General features: G+C 38.0%; 1 protein-coding gene across 3 annotated transcripts in view; it reads left to right on the top strand.

Annotated features, from left to right (window-relative positions):
• The window catches only part of CAMK4 (calcium/calmodulin dependent protein kinase IV), a 139,086-nt gene that overhangs the window by 69,077 nt on the left and 49,694 nt on the right, over positions 1-20,315 (top strand). For 2 of the 3 annotated variants that reach the window (XM_031609913.2, XM_031609915.2), the window contains exons 3-5: positions 5,710-5,772; positions 6,453-6,535; positions 17,720-17,792. In XM_031609913.2, the coding sequence (XP_031465773.2) occupies positions 5,710-5,772; positions 6,453-6,535; positions 17,720-17,792 (219 nt within the window). The remainder of the gene's footprint in view (positions 1-5,709; positions 5,773-6,452; positions 6,536-17,719; positions 17,793-20,315) is intronic. The other variant, XM_031609914.2, reaches the window with a different exon arrangement.

Genomic DNA, 20,315 nt, shown 5'->3' with positions numbered 1-20,315 from the left:
GGGCAAGGAAATGGCAAGTACAATTTTCTAAATAATCCTTTAACTGTGACTATTTTGAACTCAGGAAATAAATGCACTTAACTTAGATTTACACATTGTTCTTCTATTTTATAAGTGTCTTCCTATATGCAGCTATGGGAGCAACAGTAATGGCAGTGACACTATAAACAGTGAATAACTGAAACAAGCAGTTCATGAATGCCCAGTAGTCTGAAATTCGTTTTTGTTCAGTAATTCATTATGTGTTTAGTAAGGCCAGTTCTAGTGAACATATGACCTGTTCTGAACCTATGCAGAAAACACGTTATTGTAAATCATTAAATCACCTGTGTTGTGTAACCATGAGAACCTTGTGATTCATCCTTATGTGGCACCATCAGGTTAATCAGGAAGATACTTTGTGTGGTTTTGAAGAATATGGTTTGCCTCTGGCCATCTTTACCCTTAAAATGCTATGTTGTAATGTGGAGGATCTATTAATCAGACAAATCAGCATGTAACTTATTGTTTGTAATCTGTACAATCCCACAAATTATCTCTGTCCATGTGATAGCTTGTCTGCAAATGCGTTGTGCTTTTTGACAAACAGAAGTGTTGCTTCTTTGATGGAAAAAATTTACACTTAACATTAACAGTATTATCATATGAAAAAAATGGCATTTTTTCTTCCTTCTTGAAAAGCTTGTACCATTTGCCTGTACAAGCCCATCTGACCTGCATTTGCAACCAGCACATTTGCATACAAGCAGATCTTTAAGCATCTAATAAAACATCCTGAAAAGACAAATCCGGGCACCTAACTTGCAGTAGTTGCATGCAAGTGTGTACAGTCTGAAGAATGTGCATCCATTGAAGCATTGTAGATACAAATTGGAAGTGTGGACTTGTATCTAAAGGCAGAACATACTTGATTTAATAAGGAATAGTCTGTTTTCCTTGCATTAATAATACGAGTAGACTTACGGAGGCTCAAAAACTTTGTCAGCAACCTATAAGGTAAGAACTCCCTGCTGACTTTATGGAAGATACTGCAGCACTGTGCAATTACTACTATGCTTTACTGTATTGTTTGATGTGTTCTTCAGGGGCCCTGTGTTCAGCTTCAATAGGGTTAGAGACAGAATAGTCTGCTAAGCTTGAAATACAGAAAATATTATTTTCAATCAATTCTTTTTTTTTTTTTTTTTTTTAAGTATAATATTGGTCCAAGTACAAACGTTTCTCCCTTTCAAAGAGAGAGCTGCTAAGAAGCTGCTGAGAAGGTCAAGCAACGACCCGGCAAGAACAGCCCCTAAAACATAGGACAAATTCTTTATTTCAAGAACTCTTATTTTCATTCAAAAAAAAATTACACAAAGAATCAAATCACATGAAATAGGTGTTAAATAACTACTCTAATTAGAACAAAGAATTATCCTTAGTATCCTTTTGTTCAAAAGGTTCATCTTGTAATTCCCATTATTTGGGACACGCTGAAATTAAAAAATAAAGCCTACAACTGACTAGGAAGTGTATATTATAAAGTTTTTCTCCAGAAGAGAAAGAAACCTTCATGCATTATGTTTGTAAACTTTCAAAAGAAGCTTGGTAACCTAGCAGCCCTTTGCTAGGTTAGAGTGTCGGAAACACTCTTTCAGACTACCAGTGACTGTGCATCTCTGCTGGTGAATAGTTGTATTTGTGTATATTTTTTAAGGAGAAAACAAACAAACAAAGAATAATGATGTAGTTAAGAAGAGTAGTTATCAATTAACATCATAAAGTCTGAGTAGAGGCATTCTTTTAACTGAGACGGACATATAAATTGTTTCTTAGAAACACATGTAGCAGAGTGTAATGGCAAGCCAGTCATGCAGCATGCTCCTTGTAAGTGCAAGGAAACACCTGCTCAGAGCCTGAGCTGTTGGTTCAATAAAGCATTCATTTGCCAGTGATGAGTTAGAGGTGTTCATATGAGTCAATAAAAGAGAAATTAAATAAGAAGCTGTGCAGAGCTGGGGAAAACAGCATCCACGAGGTGGACTGTGCTCTGAAGTTTCTGAAAAGCCATATGCATTTGCTGTTTTGTTACTTCATGGGCACCCTGCACCCTGGTGACCACAGCTGGCCAGATGTACACCTCTATATCTTCAGGGTCCTGGGGAAGGAGGGCAGTAAAGATCAGGCTTGTAGGATGAGGAATATGCTCTGCTTCTTGCTCTCTACTAAGTCTGAGGGGCCACCTTTGTTTTCAGGATAAAGTACTTTATTACAAGGCAGCAACCTAGTTCTAGAAAAGTGGGGTGGGGGGGAAATGGAGAGAAAATACTAGCACATCCAGGAATATTTTTAATGTAAATGTTTAATGTAAAGTAAGGGTTTGAGGGGATAATTTGATAAATTGGATAAATTTATCCAATTTAACTGAGCCACGCTGGCAGATATTGTCCTAACTCTCTGGGTCTTTGCTTTGAGCAAAGAGCAAAATTGTGAAATAATACTGTTACTGTAACTCTGTTAATATTGTTAGCCCTCTGTCTGTCTGTCTCTCCATAAGCTGGACTTAAGAGTTCAGTTTTGAGTGCATGCAACATGCTACCATTTGTCTGGGAATCTCAGGTGTCACAGCAAAGCCACAACACAGACTGCAGAGAAGACAGGCATTTCAGTTAAGTGTTCTTGGACTGCATCTTTCTCCCAAATTCAGGTTGGTAAATCTTTGCTGCTGTCACTCAAAAAACAGTCTCTTCTTACTAAAATGTTGTGACTATATATGCTGCTGTTTTTACTCTGAAACTATTCATATCATTTACACATGTGTGCTTCTATTGTAAAATATATTCCTTTAGGCATTTTCTAGGATGCTTCTAAATGTTTAGCACTCCTAAGCATTAATATGTGACCTATTTACTATTCCAACTCGGTATCTCAAATTTTGGGGTACCTTTTTCTCATACTACCGTATGAAGAAGCTTAAAGAAAAAATGTGTGTCTGATTGAGAACTGGATCACTGGATCATAGAGGACTTCCCTACCTGAAACTGAGTCTCAAGTCACTTCACTTAATTTACTGCTGCTAGCAACTTCAGCGGGGGCCTTTGTCATTGGTCAGTACTGCCTACTTAGTGCCAAAGGAAACATCCTTATGATTTGGACAGGCTCTTACATGCCTCCTGCCAGGCATTCATGATGAGCAAACATTTTCAGAACTGGAGAAAATAAGCTGCAGATTGTTCAACTTGTATGGGCTCTTTTTGAGTGGATGAATTGCTCATTCTAAGCAGCAGCTGTGCCTGTGGTCATGCACGTTAACTTTTCTGATTTGATCTGAGGTGTGAAGCCCATGAAAAGATCCCAGCTGTGTGTTACTGCCAGAATCACCGGAGCTGCTGGCCATGTGTCTGAACCCTTCTTTTTTCTTGGCTGAAATCTCACTCTCTGAGGCATTCCTTGCCACAAGACTTATCTAGAAGGTGGTGGGTGTCGCTGTATGACAATCAACATCACTCTGTGGACAATTCTACATTTGAAAGCATTTCTTTGAAGATGTTTGCCTTCAAAAGGGAATGACAAGGAGCATTTACTGGCTGAAGACCTGTCCTGTGACCAAATAACCCCAGCTTGGTACGGGAGACTGGGGGATGATACCGTTGTATCCTGGGAAGATGGGGAAGCAAGTTGGTGCCTCCTTGCTCTTATATGCTTGCTTAGATTTGCATGGCCTGGAAGATGGGAACAAAGGAGTTCATGCAGAGATTCAAAAGCTGTCATTCCAAAAAGAGCTGACTTGACCGGTTTGGACTTATTATAAGTTTGTACTGTCAGTGTAAGTAGTCATCAGCTGAACAACACAACCTTCAACAACCCATCACTACTGAAGATAAACATATGAACTACAGGAAACGGCAGGAATCCTTGTGGTGACTATCTCTCTCTTGCTTTCTACAAAGACTCCTTGCTTTTATTTCCTCTCCCCTTTTTATCACCCATCTTTCCTTCCCCACCTCCCTAAGCAACTAGAATTTTCACTAAACTTGGGCTAACATTTGATCTGTTGCGTCTTAATCTTGCCATCTGGTACACATATATTAAAGAACTTTCTCTCCCTCCTATAATTGGAGCAAGACACTGTGCCTTTGTGCTGTGTGGGTAACCCAGGGGTGAGGAGTTGTGCTGACCCACAGGCATCCTGGGCCCAAGAAGGAACTCCTCAGCATATGCAGCCACAGCATTTTATTAGATCCCAGCAAAGATTTTAGATATAAGCACCACTCTTTATCTCCCATTAGGTATTAGGAGAATGGAGCGTTTTGTTCCTCCTTTATTTTTCTTTTCTGCTGCTTCTCTGATGCTCTTAACGTATTGAATGTTGATTTTTGTGTCTTTTATTTTGCTCCCTATCAGAGCTGCTAAAAGCAGGTAAATGTCAATGACTTTCAATAGATCCTGAGGGCTCTTGCTCTATACTCGTATCTGGCATTGTTCCTGACTTCCATGTGTTCAGGGAGAATCAAATGCTGCCTGCCCTGTACTTCACTGATCACTGATAGCTGGTTTTAGTGATCTTTTTGTAAGCATGTGACTTCGTCATTAAGAACTTGAAGGTAATTTTATATTCCTTTGAACGATTTAAGTAGTATCATAGTTCATTTCCAATATAATGTTAAAAAAAGAAGAACAAAACAAAAACCCAGCAACCCCACAACAAAACCTAGAAATGTTTGATGTAATGTCTCCACTAAAAAGAAAGAAACAAAATCTTTCTATTTCATGTCATTTGTTTTACCAGTTTGGAAAAAGCTGGTGACTTAACTTGCTGATTCTCATGCATTTCATAATCCCAAGATGAAGAGTGGAGTAGAAGAAAAATGTTTATTTTCATCAGTGTAGAATTTATCTTGTGTTTGTCAGTATGTCTGCAACCATGATAGTTTCTTCATAAGTGTATTGATTGCCTTAGCAACATAAAAAGCATGCATAATTTCTTACAAGTGTTTTTCTTGCTTGCTTAAGTGTTCAAATTCAGGAAGAGCTGCAGTTGTCTTTCCTGAATGAAATACTGCCCAGGTCTGCATTTTTTGTGAGAAATGATCAATTTACCCCAAGAGAGCATAGGTTATGCCTGGATTGTTAAACCTAGCAATCTGAGAAGGGAAGAGCTAATCCTCTCATAGTTTAATCAGAGAGAGTCTGTGCAGAACTAGGCTTGTCTGTAAGGTATGTCTGAAGCAAGCTGAAGCCAAACCTTATGCACTGCTGTGGCTCAGGGCTGTTTAAATTTTGTGTTGCTTTCTTGTACTAAGCAGCTTAGTACTCTGCTTTGGTGCGCTCATCCTACCTGCAGAAAACTGTAAGTACAGCTGGTGATGAGAGTGTGCCAAAAGAAAGCTATTCTGGCAAAAATGGAGCCATCCTAAGTAGTGGTAGACAAGAGCAGAGACTTAATAAAAATAGAATGTTAGGAGTTTACTTAGATGTCTTTCCTGTATCTACTTCCACATGATTTGTTTTCAATCATTTTGCTAGTTGCTGATCTTTTTTTCTGTTACACCATCTGTCTTGTGATGAAGGAAGAATTCCACGCAGTATACTTGAATTATGTATGTCACCTCATTGTTATCTCCCAAGAGACCTAGAATTGCTGTTCATACTTAGTTTCCTATGATAAACTTTTCTGTGGCTAACAAAGAAATCAGTTATTTACCTATTTTTTCCCATGCTTTCAACCAGATAGACAAGAAAATTGTTCGTACGGAAATTGGAGTTCTTCTTCGCCTCTCTCATCCCAACATTGTAAGTTCAGTCACATTTCACTCCATGTCTTCAAAAAAAAAAAAAAAAAGAAGAATTTTTCTGAGAGCTCCACGTTAACTTGTGCTATAGGTCACTTATATAGACTTGCAGGAATCTTAGTTAAAGCTTTGGTTTCTCCTCGTGTCTTCATTAACAATTCATTATGAAAGACCATTGAAGTATGTTTTAAATTAAATTACTGTTCTCATGGAATTGACTGAGAAACTGTGCAAAAGGAGTTCTGTAAAGGATAAGAGAAATGTGGCATTTGTCCATCTTCAGTGGGAATTCAGCTTACTGTAGAAGATTGACAGAGGGATGCTAACAAAAGAAAGCAGGTTCTAAAACTGCTGTATTCTACAGAGATTATGGAGGTATGAGGACAACAATAAAAAAAAAAAAAAAAAGAGGAATGGAGAAGGGATAAAAGTAGCCAAAAAAAAAAAAAAAAAAAAAGGAAAGAAAAAAAATCCAAACAAAATCAAAAACCAGCAAGGTTGGGAGAATGTTTACAATAATCTACTTGAATGCAAGGTAAAGGAGACACCAACTTCAGCTGGTATCCTCTACATTACTAGCTGTGGTCTGTGTCTTGCTGCTGGCACTGTGATATGCTCTACAAGAAGAAAAATATGAAGAATGAATCCGATGATTCTATGATTTTCATTGTCTTTTACCAGATAAAACTGAAGGAGATATTTGAGACCCCTACAGATATCAGCCTTGTTCTGGAATTGGTCACAGGTGGAGAACTGTTCGACAGGTAAGCTGTCTTTACATACCATACTGTGTATTTCCTCCTGGTATGTTATGGTCCTGTTTTTAGCTCTGCATGTAATCTGTCTGAGTAATTACTGGAGTTATTTCATCAGCATACAGTTTCTTCGCATGAGACTTAATCTGCAATCTGGAACTAGTTTAAAAAATGTGCTTGGAAATGTAAGTATCGGGAAGGTTTTTTTTTTGAAGGATTACGTGAGTTGGGAACGGAAGAAATTGACAGTGAATTATGGAGAGCCTATGTGGTACAAGGAAGGTGTTTAGCATGTATGTGGTGTCAGTGTGTGCTGGGGCAGGCAGAAGGCAGGTCATAATGAAAAATGGTAGGTGGTAACCAGTCAGCCAGGAGGGCTGTGCTATGTCAGATAATAAGTTGATAAGTGGAGTAACAAGAAAGATATGCTACTTGAAATTCATAGGATTTATAAAACCAGTCATCATGTTAAAACATTTCTGCAAGACATCTGTGGGGTTCTTGTCTTAGTTTCAACTAAGACAGAATTGTTTTTCTTCAGAATGTCTGGGGCCATTGCAAAAACAGTAGGAGGAGAAAGAGACAGCATATTACTCCTAATGTTTAGTGAGGTGCAAGTTTTGTGAAAAGATTATGGCTGTCATCTAGACACGTGCTCTGTCATCACTGCTGGGTTGGTGTAAGCAGCAGCCTGGACTTAGCAGGCAGTGAAGCCAAGCAGCTCAGATCTCTTTCTTGGGAAAGTGGCATTGACAGAACAACTGGAAAAAGGTCACAGCCTTTCATCCTGTGGCAGCGCCTCTTGTCTGCCATGATGGAAAGACATCCCTTCAAGGAAGACTTTATATGTAATCCATGGAAATGAACTACCATGGAGAAAAGTATCCAGTACTTAAGGGAGCTAGATGTGGTAGTGACGATGTATGGAATTAACTTGAACAATAATACCAACTCCCAAGATCCAGATGACACTGTTATGTGTGTGACCTATGTGGTAGAGAGTAGTACAGAGTGCACCATTATGTTGTACCAGCACCCTGGCAGGAACAAACTGGAAGGATAATGAAAGACCAACAGTGGATAAAGTGACTAGCCTACTTTGACAATGTGAAGATAGTCTCTCTTCCTCCCTGCAGGCCTGTAAAGAAACTGGTTCAGACACTCAAAAAAAAAAGAAACTGGTTCAATGGCTCCTCCACCTGTACAAACAAGAATGCTGTCCTTTAGAAATAAGCGTTCCTCTGCTTGATAGAAAGGATATAGTGAGTACACACCATGTGCCATCCTGTGGTTTTACCTGCATGACCATGGAGAGGGTATGAGGAAATGCAGGCAGAGTTTGCTTTTACTTGGAGAGGTGTCCATAACACCTGGAATCAACTGCCCCAGGGGTGGAAATGCAGTTGTGGCATTTGTCATAGGCTGATCCAGACTGCACTGGAACAGGGGAAGGCTCTTTATCACCTGCAGTATGTTAATGTGAGGAATTACAGCAGAAGTTGTTTTTGAGAAAAGGAGGAAAAAAGACCAACCTTGAATCAGGTCCAAAACAACCCAGGGTATCTTTGGCCTTCTTGGACACAAGGACATACTGCTGCTGCATGGCCAACCTGTTGTTCACCAGGACCTCTTCAGAACACCTTTCCAGTAGATCAGCCCCTAACTTGTACTGATGCAACCCCAAGTGTAGATCTCCACACTTGCCCTTGTTGAGTCTCATAAAATGTTGAACAAGATTGGACCCAGTACTAAACCCTGGGGAACACCACTAATTACAGTACTCCAGCTAGACTCTGCACGTCTGATCACAACCCTCTGCACTCTGCCAGTCATCCAGTTCTCAATCCACCTCAATGTCCACTTGTGTAGCTCAGACTTCCTAAGCTCATCAGTAGGGTTATTCTGGGAAACATGTCAAAAGCCTTGCTGAAGTCAAGGTGGATGGGTCTAATAAGTGTAAATTAAGTCATATTCTAGTTTCCAGCCCATTTCTGGCAAATATAGCTTCTTAAAATTGCCTCTCCTCTTTCATCCCTGTATGTTTGAATCAACTATGCGTGCTTGAGGAACATTTTGAACTAGGGCACTGTGACAGAGCCTTGGAAGAGTACTCTGATACTGACACTAGTCCTCATTGCAGCCAGGAAAGGCTCTTACTGAAGGAAACAGAAACCCAGAAATAGCCTAACTGTTCAAATGTATGATAGAGTGATCATGCTAAGATGCACCCCTCCTTTCTCCATCTGCAAGAATGGTCCCTCTTAAAAATATCATGTCTGCTCTGTACTTGTGGATAGAAAATTGCTGGATATGAAGCACAGTGACAGGAGAAGGTCATTTTTCATCTCTTTCTTACAATTTGCTTGTTACATCAACTTCTCAGGAAGAATATCACAGAGTTTAGGCAATGACTAATTTTATAAGAGGAGTTTGAGTGATGGAAAGAAGTAATTTGGTTTTACTAGGTTTTTGAATGGCATCATATTGTGCATTCAAAATAAAGTAATAAACTCTATGTGGTTACTTTTAAAAGGCAGATTTATAATCAGAAAGCTTTTTTCAATTTGAAAGAAGAAGGCTAAAGGAAGAATTGATAGAATCAACTCTCTGAGTACTTTTAGATAGATGAGAGTGAATTTGAGCTCAAATAAATTAAATAAAACATTTTAATATGAGTCAGGGATCTCAGTAGAACAAAGATTAAATTCAACAACCATCAGGGAATGTAGAATGACTTTACCATAAAAACTGATGTAGGTTTTCTGTTCAAAATTAGCCTTGACTTACATACATAATCAAATTGTTAATCAAGATAATTTTTTAATACACTTCTACTACTAATAAGTAAACTTTAGATTGTTCCAAGATTTGATTATATATGTACTCACTCTTCTCTCTTTATTATGTTAAACCCTTTGATTATTATTTCTTCAATTTTCATTACAGTTCTTTCCTTTTGGAATAATGATAATTATTCCTAAGGCTGGTTCAGTTATATTTTTCTCTTGCTTCTATATTTTGCTCTCTGTCCCTTCAGCATTCTTTGGTTAAATGTAATGTAATTGCTTTATACTTTCAAGTTTGATTTTTTCTTCTATTCCATGCTGCCTTTTATCAGATTCTCAGTCCCTCTGTTGATCTGGTTTTGCTTCTGTCAGTTAACCTCTTAACTGTGACAGGTCTTGCAGTACAGTGAAGTCTGTTGTCTGTCTTTTATGAGCTGTCTCTTTTTCAAGTTGATCTTTTCCATTCAGATTTTACTGATATTTATTGATTTTCAGCAGAATCACTTTTCCAAATATTAATTTCAGAAAAAAAGGATCTATTTTAAAAGAAAAAAAACAAAGACTGATCTCATTTTCCTCAGAATATATGAAGATTGATAACAATAGTTTTCATTAGCTTCTTTCTTTTTTCAGCTTGATATGATTATGACAGTCCTTATGTTCTCCTTGTCTGTACTTTGTCATCTTGACTGCAGGCTCTCTTATTTCTTCCTTCATTTTATTAAGTACACCAACCACTGTCTAAAAATACTGTTTATGGATGAAGGTCTCTCAGCTTGCTTTCATTTCACGTTTAATATTATTTCCTCTGAAATTTCAATTTCAGCTGATACTGTCTTGTATGGAGTGCAAGTTAACAAAACATGATTTTTTTTTTCCTGAAGAACTTGCCTTTTTTTTATAGGTGCTGAAATTATTACCTCTTGTGAACAAAGTTTCTTCAAGCTTCTTGTTTCTGCATAGGGAAATAAGAATTGCCAAAGACTTCATCTGCCACAAAAATGTGTGCCTTTTATAAATCCGTGGCAGAGTAGCATCCTTCATTTGTTTCTGATGACTGGTCTCTTTAATTCGCATTAATTTGTCCTTCGAACTTGAGTCAGAGCCATGCTTTGGACATTATTTCACATGAACGAGATAGTATTCCCTCATTCAAGGCTAGCAAAATAAAATGAAGGAGAATTCTTTTTGTCTTGACTTACCCAAATGCACCCTATTCAATGAAAAGGAGAATGAAAAACACACAAATTGGCTCTGGTGAAAGTGCTTATTGATGTAATATTAGCTCATTTAAAGTCTCTTGATTTCTGCTGCAGCAGTAATTAAAATAACAGTAGTTTACAGAATAAAGAGGTATGTGTTGTTGCTCATTTGTAGGCTTTCTAATAGAATTTACTGTTTCCTTCCCATTCAAAGTTGTAATACCTTTATACGTCTATATACTTGATATGCCTTTATACCTGACACTGTCAGAATTACTTTTTAAGTCAGTCAGAATCTAGCAGACTACAATATTCTCTTCAAGACAAGAAAAAAAAGTAATTTTTGGAAATGGTTCTACTATAAAATACAATTTAGAATGTAGTCAGTGCATGCACTTAGAATTAGATGAAGCATCTAAAACATCAGAGGATACTCAGTTACAGCTTTATGTATGAATAAACAACTCACACTGTGATGATGGTGCAATTATAATACTGGTTGGCTTCATGCCACTCTGTAAATGTGAACTGATACAACATTAGAGCATGCCTGGCTCTCAACTTCACTGTGGAAGCCCCTTCAGCTAAGACGTTTTCATTTAAAATATCCTCTTGTCTTTTGTTGTTCTTACTCAAGATAACTTTGCTGGAATTGTTGCCATGAATTGTCCTTCTGTCTCACTGACATACTTGGGAAAGGGGACAGTGCTTATGGAGGGAGGGCAGATTGGTGCTTGCAGAGCTCTTGACTTTGTTAAGTATTGTCGTTATAGATCCTTGTGGTTTCAGCAAATATGTTCTCTTTCTGCCACGGCCTCATCACTGTAATATAGACACAACCTGCATGCTAGAGAAATGAAAGAGATGCCACTTAATTTAAATATGAACATTTCCTCAATTATTAACAAACCTAGCATTTAAGTTCATTTGAAATGCAGAGGTTTTGACAGTTCTGTGCAGGTAACCAGATATATATATATATATTTAACTGCGGCCTCTACACCCAAAGCTGTATGTGTACAGAAGGTCTCTGACAGACCCAAGAGCTCACTGTGCCCTAATTCAAAACCTTTCCTGAAATTAAAATACAGGATATGAGTGCTTTGCACATTCTGTTTTCTATTGCTTCTTTGATTTACATTATGACTGAAGTACAAAGGGAAGCCAAAACATTTTAGGAAGTACAGTTATCTGGAGTATTTAGGGCACCAAAGCACTTGTCCTAAACTACAAGTAAATTGTTCTTACAATCAAAACCTAAAAAGCAAATCTTTTTCAGAAAATGTAATTCTCTGGTCAGTGTTGAAGCATAACTGCTGGAGTAAGGAATGTATTGTACATCCAGGCACTGTTAGAGGTGCCAAAGTTGCTGACGGGCTGGAGGCAGTGAACCTAGAGTAATCCTCAACAACAAGTGTTCTTAAGGCACTGTGACAGAGATATAAGCACAATATATGTTGAGTATGCAGTTTCAAAATTTGATGGCCATCTGCTTTACTTGTTTATTTTTTGGGGAAGAAAACAACATCCAGAGTGAGCTCTAACACAGTGTGCTTAAAATGTCAGGATAGCCACAGCTGTCTGACTTTGGCAGGGAGGGCTGTGATGAGCAGGTGAGCACAGGCAGTATTCTTTAGCCATTAAAAACCATTAATAGTACTGACTGAAATGGAGTCTCTGGTAGATGAATCTGTCATTTTGAAAATTATGGATGCTGAACTGCTCCTACTAACTTCACTGCAGATGGCTGTATTACGGTTATATTCGAAGATGTGGCAATTTATTTAGTCTTACCAAAGCTTTTAATGTATAATTCTTTATTTAGCTCAGAGGATTTTTAGTTCTGTGGGTGCTGTACAAATGCTGATGAGGAAGTTGGGAAAACAAACACTAGTACCTGTTATAAGAAATATGGAATCTTCCCCCAAATTCTCCTGTATGCCACACTTCTTTATTAACTACCTCTCATTATCATAACGAGGAAGGAAAACAGCTTCTCTAAATAACTAGGGTGCTGTATTTCATTTCTGAACAAGATACTAAAGGAAAATGCCCTCCTCGGTTGATCCAGAGTCAGATTCAAAGCCATTTCTGTAATTCTCCTTATCCTTCTTCATATTAGGGGCAGACAGTTTTGGTCATTAGTAACAGTAAAAGCTATTCTGAAACGAATTATGAAAATGGTCATAAAATAAGGGAGAATCAGCAAATTGAATCTGAGCTATGGTATTCGTATATACTATTCTTCAAAGCTTTATTAAGAAAAATGCATCCATAGTTAAAGAGAAAGCTTTACTTTTTAACTAATCAAATGTATCAAAGCAGTAAGGAATCTAAACCATCTCAATAGAGGCATGGGCCATTTTATGAATCACTCATTGGAAAGGCGTTCTTTGTAGAAAACTTTTTTGCTATTGAATAGAGTGATATCATTTTCTGTCCCTGTTTCTGACTAATTTTCAGGCTTACTTTACCTTGTAGAAGCACATTAATTTTATTTTTAAATTATCTTTATGTAAGAATTAAGTGAATATGTACAGAGAAAATCTCCATGGCAACCAGAGAATTTTAGATAAGTGAACATTCATTATATAAAATCAAATATTGAAAAAATCAGCACATAGTGCTATTCAAATGGGTCTTGTATTTGTATAAGCAATTATCTCAGTAGTACTGTATGTTATGTAATGGCATGCAGACCACCAGTAACACGGTACAGGAGGGTGGCATAAAAGCCAGACAGAAAAAGAATGAAAATGGCCCTTACAAAAGTAATACCTTTTTCTGATATTGTGCTATTTATAAAGAATGATCAAAAAAGGCAAATATAAGCTTAGCATCAAGATATAAAAAGAAATAATGTTGGAAGCTGGTAACGTAATAGAAAGGAGATGTGATTTTTCTTTTTTTTTTCTTTCAGACAGCTAAATGTATTTGGAGGCATTTGAAAGCTAAATTATGTATTTCTTAATACTGTTTTAGAAGCGGCTCCATAGCTTGGAGAAATAGTATTTGTACTAACAATATCAGGCATTGGCTAGAATTTGCCAATTTTATAGTAACTGTTTAGATTGATTTACATAAAAATTACCTGCACTTATCTTTCTGAGGTGAAGGAAGCAAGACTTTCTATGCTGAGATTTCAGACTGAGCTGGAGGTTGGGAAGTTTGGCCTGCGTAGGAAGGAAGTGGGGAGTTAGAGCTAAGAATAGGAGAATGTGTCAGTATGGAGAGTGGAGGAGGAAAAGGTCAGTTTGCTAAAGTAGGTAAGATTTACTTGGTCACAAAGGGTCACTAAAACAGCTTCTATTCCAAATTATGGAGATAGTCTTTGCAGTGGATTTCTCTTCCTAAGAAAAACAATCAGGAAGAGACTTTCAGTTTTGGGGTCCAATATGTGGTACAGAAACCAATCCTTGTGCAGTTTGTTCTCAGTATTTGCTTCTCCCACCTGCTAGTACTCAGAATCACAAGTTTCAGCAGCTGCTGCTGTGAAAGACTGGTGATCTCCCCGAGTCTGTGCTGCCTGAGGAAGGACACCCAGCCCCAACTTATGCCTGGCCAGGACCTCACTAGCCTCGTCCTATCCTTCCGTGATAAAATGTTCACTTTTTTGTCTCTGTGGGAAGTTGATTGCTTCACCTTGTCACCCAACACGCTTGTCTTCAGATACCTGTGCTACATTCAACTGCACAGTTGTGTATCAGTGTAATTTTAATGCTGCTCTGCAAATTGATTTTAAAATGATATATCAGGATTTCTCACCTCTTTCCTCATTGATTTTCAGCTCAAATGTATTATGTTTAGGTGGACTACGCTCCTACTCTTATTTCTTTTCCGTCAGTAACAAAATTTCAGCATAGTGAGTGGGAACACTTAGTGCATGCCTTTATTGTGACACCCTCTCGCTGTCAGTGGCTTCATAAGGATGTGATGAATTAAAGCTCAATCCCAAACTATAGGGAGAGTGTTCCAACAGGAGTAGAATCCAGCTTGTGTTCTTCCCAGCTTAATCTGCAGGCTGCAAACTAGTGGAAACATCTATGGAATGATGCTGCAGTGAAGATGCACATAATGAAGGACATAAGCAGCAGAGGAACCTTCTCTTTCATAGAAGGGCAGCACGAGAAATCTACACAACTACACTAAAGAGTACCTACGGAACTGCAGTATCTATATAGTCAGAAGCCTCACAATACACAGAACAGAAAGGATACAAAGACTAGGTGGGAGCTAGCGAGCATCACTGCAAGTTATTGAGCATATTGGTGGCCCTGCTTGTCGTGGAGGGGGTTGGAGCTTCATGATCTTTGAGATCCCTTCCACCCAGGCCATTCTGTGATTCTGTGAATAGTCTCGATGATCAGGTGGAAGCTGTGAAATTTCAGCTGTCTGCTACATAGAATAGATCACAGGAAAAAGGCTGCACCCTTCTTGCAGGCTGCCTTTGGGTTTGCATGGCAGTATTCACTATAGCTGGTTTTGCTCAGTCCTATGTTTCTATAGTTGGGTACCAGCATTTCCAGCTGCCCTATAGAAAAGCAGTGAGGAGGGGCCTTTGAGAAGTGCTTTTCCGTACAGCAGAAAAAGGATTTGTCTCAGATTCATTCGAGCATGTGGCCTTTTAGGAGACCTGGAACTTGATATGTATCAGTGTGTACTCTGTTAGGTGTGTCTGGCTGTTACTATCAACATATTTCATTAAATATGTATACATAAATGTGATTCTGCACAGTGAGAATATGGATTATTTCTATCATTGGTATAATATTTTTGCTTTCTCTGTAATGTCATCATCAATTTGAAGGGCTATCTTAAATTTTCTGAATGCTTGTGCCACCAAATTTATAATTCTTCCTACCTCTTTTTTCTTGGACCTTGAAATAGCATTTCTGTATACTTTCTTCTCAGTTGCCTTCTGTCTTCCTCCCACTTTTTCTCTCAAGCTCTGGTCTACTTGACTTTCCATTTACATATCAAAGGCAGGAATTAATTAGCTCCTTACCATTAATGTTCTTGTCTTTCTGTTCTCTCAGTGAAGGTTTACTTTTTCTTCATCCAAGTGTTTCTTAAAGATCCTTCTGTAAGCTAAGTATAAATATTTTTTTAATTTCCATAATAACAGAATAAGACATTCCTGCAGATATCTTTCCCTTTATGGAAAGAAAGAGCAATAATTCAGTGTTAAACTACAAGCTGAAATTGAAAAATCCTTGTAAAGAAGCTTCATTGGCTTCAGGTAGGAGTGTTGTGATAATAAAGCAGTGTCACACCTACCATTTGTCTTATGTAAACTGCTGCAAGGAGGGTGCAAAAAATAGATATGTAGATGATCCCCCAGCATTATTACAGGACCTGAACTGCAGGAATCTTCTTTAGGTACTCATCTTTATTGCCTCAGAGCTTTTCAGGTTTTCAGTTTTAAAGCAGGCTTCCCCTAAAAATACATGTTCATAGAATGAATAAGTATGTCTTTTTTCATTTACTGCTGTTACAGAAGATTAGGCTTTCTACTTGCTAGATAATCGTTAATTAATAGTTGTGTTTTTATTCTTATTAAGTCTGTTCTCTAGAATTCTGAAAAAAAAAAAAGAGGAAATTAGCTGCACATGACACGAGGAATAATTGGCTTGCTACTGCATACTGTGCACTGGTAGCCTAAGCTGGTGAGCCATGTACATTGAGCACTAGTTCTACAGTTCTGTTGTGTTACTCTCCTAAAATATGGGCCCACACTTCATCGTATCCATTTGTTGTAAAGTATAAATTCACAACTGCATCATCTTCAGCATCTGTGCCCTTCTTCCACTGAGTATTTTAGTGTGAATAATGAAAACATTATCCTACCAGTACTGACATACAGTTGTCTGAGTCAGGTTGGTCACAGAGTAAACTTTGCATTGTTTTACCTTTGTGTTGGTATGATATAAGCACAATTGAACTGATATAAAAGCAAACAGGAAAAAAAAAGATTTTCTGGATGTTTAGAGCTCATAAGTGTAATGGAACTCACCAAAAGCTGTGCCCGATAAGAACATTTACAAGCTTAGTTTTGTGTGTCATTTGTACTAAATAAGTTTAATATACTGGCTGTTTACATTAAAAAAAAAAGAAAAAAATATTTTGTTTTAATGAAGCTGTATTTTTTTGATGACAGAGCCCCTGATTTCATGCTGAAGGGGGAAGAATGATTGTTATAGCCCATCATATGAAGGGATAATTTGAAATTAATGTTTTCACACCAAGCATTTCTTCTAAGCAATCCAGATCTGTATTGGCATTGGCATAATGCGTTTTTGCCATAAACCTCATTTTACTTCATTTACCTAAATGAGGTAAAAAAACATAACTATAAATGGGAAAAAAAAAAAGAAAAAAAGAAAAAAGAGCCATTCCTAAAGGATTTCTGGTTATATCTATATGAAAGCATTTCATATTTCTTCAATTTTAGAAAACTGCAAAACTTTTCAGTTGAATGTGTATGTTTATAGATCCCTCCAAAAGTAATGGCTGCTATTTATTTTCATTGAAACAAGAGTTACAAAGAGAACAAGAACACTATTTGATAGAGCAAATTCTATTTTTCAACATAGCCACTGCCATGAGCTATGCATTTTCACCAGTGATGAAAAAAGCCTGTATGCTGCCCTCATAAAAATCTCCACCAGCATAGGTTACCCACTTGTCACTGTCACCACTGTTGAAATGTACCAGCTACCATCTCTCTGTGTTCACATCTACTCCATAAAAATTCAGCAAATGTCAATGAATGTCAATGCTTGCATTTTTTTCTGCATGGAGGAATTCATTGACACACCTTTGCTTCATATGCACTTCCTTGTCAATCACATTTGGTCACTCTGCACCCCTGCTGCCAGCTGTGTCACGGCAACAAAACGAAACAGAATATTTGTAGGCCATCATAATAAAAATAAGAGGCATTACTTTTGGAGCAGCCCTTATGTTAACCTATCACCTCACTGAGCTGACACCTTAACTCTGTCTTCTCATTTAGCTGAAATCACTGATAACCTGAATTGCCAAAGGACTATTTCCTGTGCTTTAAATGGGACTCCACACTCCTCATAGTATTTAAATTTGGTTATTTTCTCACTCATTTTTCAAAAGAAGCTTTTGCCTGCAGAGTTAATTTATCTTAATGCATAACGTTGAACACAGTTTTTCTCACTGCTTTTTTTTTGTAGGATTGTGGAAAAGGGTTATTACAGTGAACGAGATGCTGCTGATGCTGTTAAACAGATCCTGGAGGCGGTTGCAGTGAGTACTGTCTAGCCTTACATGCTCAGCACCAAATCTTTCACCCCTAATGGCTCAATAAATACCTAAGCATGAAAGAAACACGGGAATTCACTGGAGACTGTCCACATAACCTCCTTCCTGTAATTATGTTTGTATTGACTTTTTTTAAGGTGGTGGCACTTTGAGGCGCAAGAAGTGACATAAGATGGCAGTCAGCAATGTAGTTAATTTTCTTAATGTTCTAAGTTGTCTGTTAACAGTGGCGTGTATGTTCTGTCCAATTTCAAAACCTATAATGTTCCGTGTTGGTCATTTTAGCCCTGTATGCAATCTGAAATTACAGGCACCATGAGGTAGCCTGCAGCAGGTATTTGGCATGAAGGGGTCAACTTGCAGAACTGCATAGATCTTGGAACAGGAATGTGCTCAGCAGTGTGTGATTAGTGCAGATGGGATGTGAGTGACTTCGGGTGCAGGACTCTTCAAACAAACAAACAAAAAAACAGCTGTGTCAATGACTTATGATCTGGTTTGGCCCAGTTCTGTGACTAGCAGGGCGAAAGGACCCACAGACCCGTGCCTCAGAAGGGAAAAGGGGAAAAAAAAAGGGGGGAAAGAATAGAGTGATGGGCCCAACAATCACCCTTTGTTTACAAATAGCTAATGTGGAAAATTTCATATTGAGGACATCTGCATGGTTTGTGGCAGTAGGGCATCACCCAAAGTGATGAGTGACAACAATCTGAGGAGGAACAATTTTACTAAATAAGATATTGGAATGCAAGATTGCACACTGTAGTAAAATACAATACAATTGGAATAGAAACTAATAAATCAAATTAAATGAGAGAGTGTCTGGAAGCCAAAGGCCTTACTCTAATGCTGTGAAGACACAAGCCAGACGATTGAAAGGGCCATCAGATGACCTACAAAGGCTTTTTATGTTTTCCCCCTGAGCAGAAATGTTAACAGAAGAGCGAGCAGTCCTCTGGGTAATGTAGTAGTTCTTCTTTTCCAGGACAGGTACCCTTACCTGGAGCATTAATTCTTTAACTTCCAGTGCACTACATGATGTTATGATGTGGAATACTGATAACCAAACATCATAAAACCATGACAAGCTGTCAGTGGCATGCAAAGAAGAGGCCAGCCTCAAGGCCTGGTAGTGGAGCAGATGGTAGTGGTGAGGTAGGTTCTGTATGGACTGTCAGAGGAGGTACTGAGTCAAAGGAGCTTGATGCAGGACAGGATCTATCAAGATTTCTAGTGTAAATTAAAAATTCAGGTCATTTCAGGAAAGCAGACTGAAGTAACAAGACATCAAACAACATTTTCCAAGTCCTCCCCTCTTACTGACCTTTTTTACTGGTACTTTGCATGTTATGTGTATGTACAAAAGTTCGCTTCATTGACCCTGGAAAGCAGGAGATTACTGAATTTTTAATAGTGAGAATTATCAAATATTTTTAAAACAATTTAAGTGAATAACTGAACTACCACCTGTGCAATATTTCTGTGCACTCATCCATCACAATTCATTACTTCCTGTGGCAAATCTCTTCAGATCTCTTCATGATCTGCATTGTACTTAAAGGACCATTTGTAAAAAAAATTTGGCTTTGTTTACAAATAGCTAATGTGGAAAATTTCATATTGAGGACATCTGCATGGTTTGTGGCAGTAGGGCTTGCACAAATCAGATGCATGCTCATTTCCAGTTAAATGCCTAACCAGAATCATGTCTAAGTGGATAAGAGATTTGTGTAAGCACATGGTGCACAAGCATACCATACATAAATCTGAGAGGAATTTGAACATTGCACTGAGAACATTTGCTTTTTATTCAAGTACATTTACTAAAACAGCTGTAAAGCTCTAATTACAAATTGAGTTCTGTCATCTGTTAAAGCACTGAAATGATTTCTTTTCTTTGGTTTTATTTTTTTCTGCTTAATTGAAAGATACGTTGTTTTCAAAAAATAAAAGTAAATGTAGAGCTCAAATCTTTCCCCGTCAATCTGACCCAGGAAGTAATATGTAACTGCCTTCATTTTGCACAAGTGTTTTCTCTATATTCAGGGCCATCACTGCATAGTTGCTTAATTACATTCAGGGGGCAAAATACATGAAAACACAAATCGTTCATGCTATTTGTGCAGTCCTGATCGTTTCTAAAGCTTGCTGAATTAGGAGGAAAAGGAGAGCAGACAGGTCCAACATCAGTCTTGCTGTCCAGTGCTGTATCCCATGCCCTGTCTCTGCTTCCCATGAGGGCTGCACACAAAAGTGGTTTGTCCAAGGGGCTTTCTGTCTCATGTGCAACAAGCTGAATTGTCCTCTTTCTCCTGCACCCATACGTATCCACAACATGAGAGACAACTTCACTCTTGTCCAGCTATCCCATTCAGTCTAAATTAATTAATGTTTTTCTTCTGTGCTTGGTCTGTGTTAGATTCGAAGCAGATTATCTATTACACAGGGCAGCTATAACTTGTATGTAACTGATCATAGATCAAACACATGTCCCATATAAATATTCTA

This window comes from Phasianus colchicus, chromosome Z (genome assembly GCF_987193195.1).
Source record: "Phasianus colchicus chromosome Z, bPhaCol1.hap1.1, whole genome shotgun sequence".
NCBI lineage: Eukaryota > Metazoa > Chordata > Aves > Galliformes > Phasianidae > Phasianus > Phasianus colchicus.
Note: the sequence above shows the minus strand (reverse complement) of the source record. Positions and strands in the feature narration are given on the sequence as shown.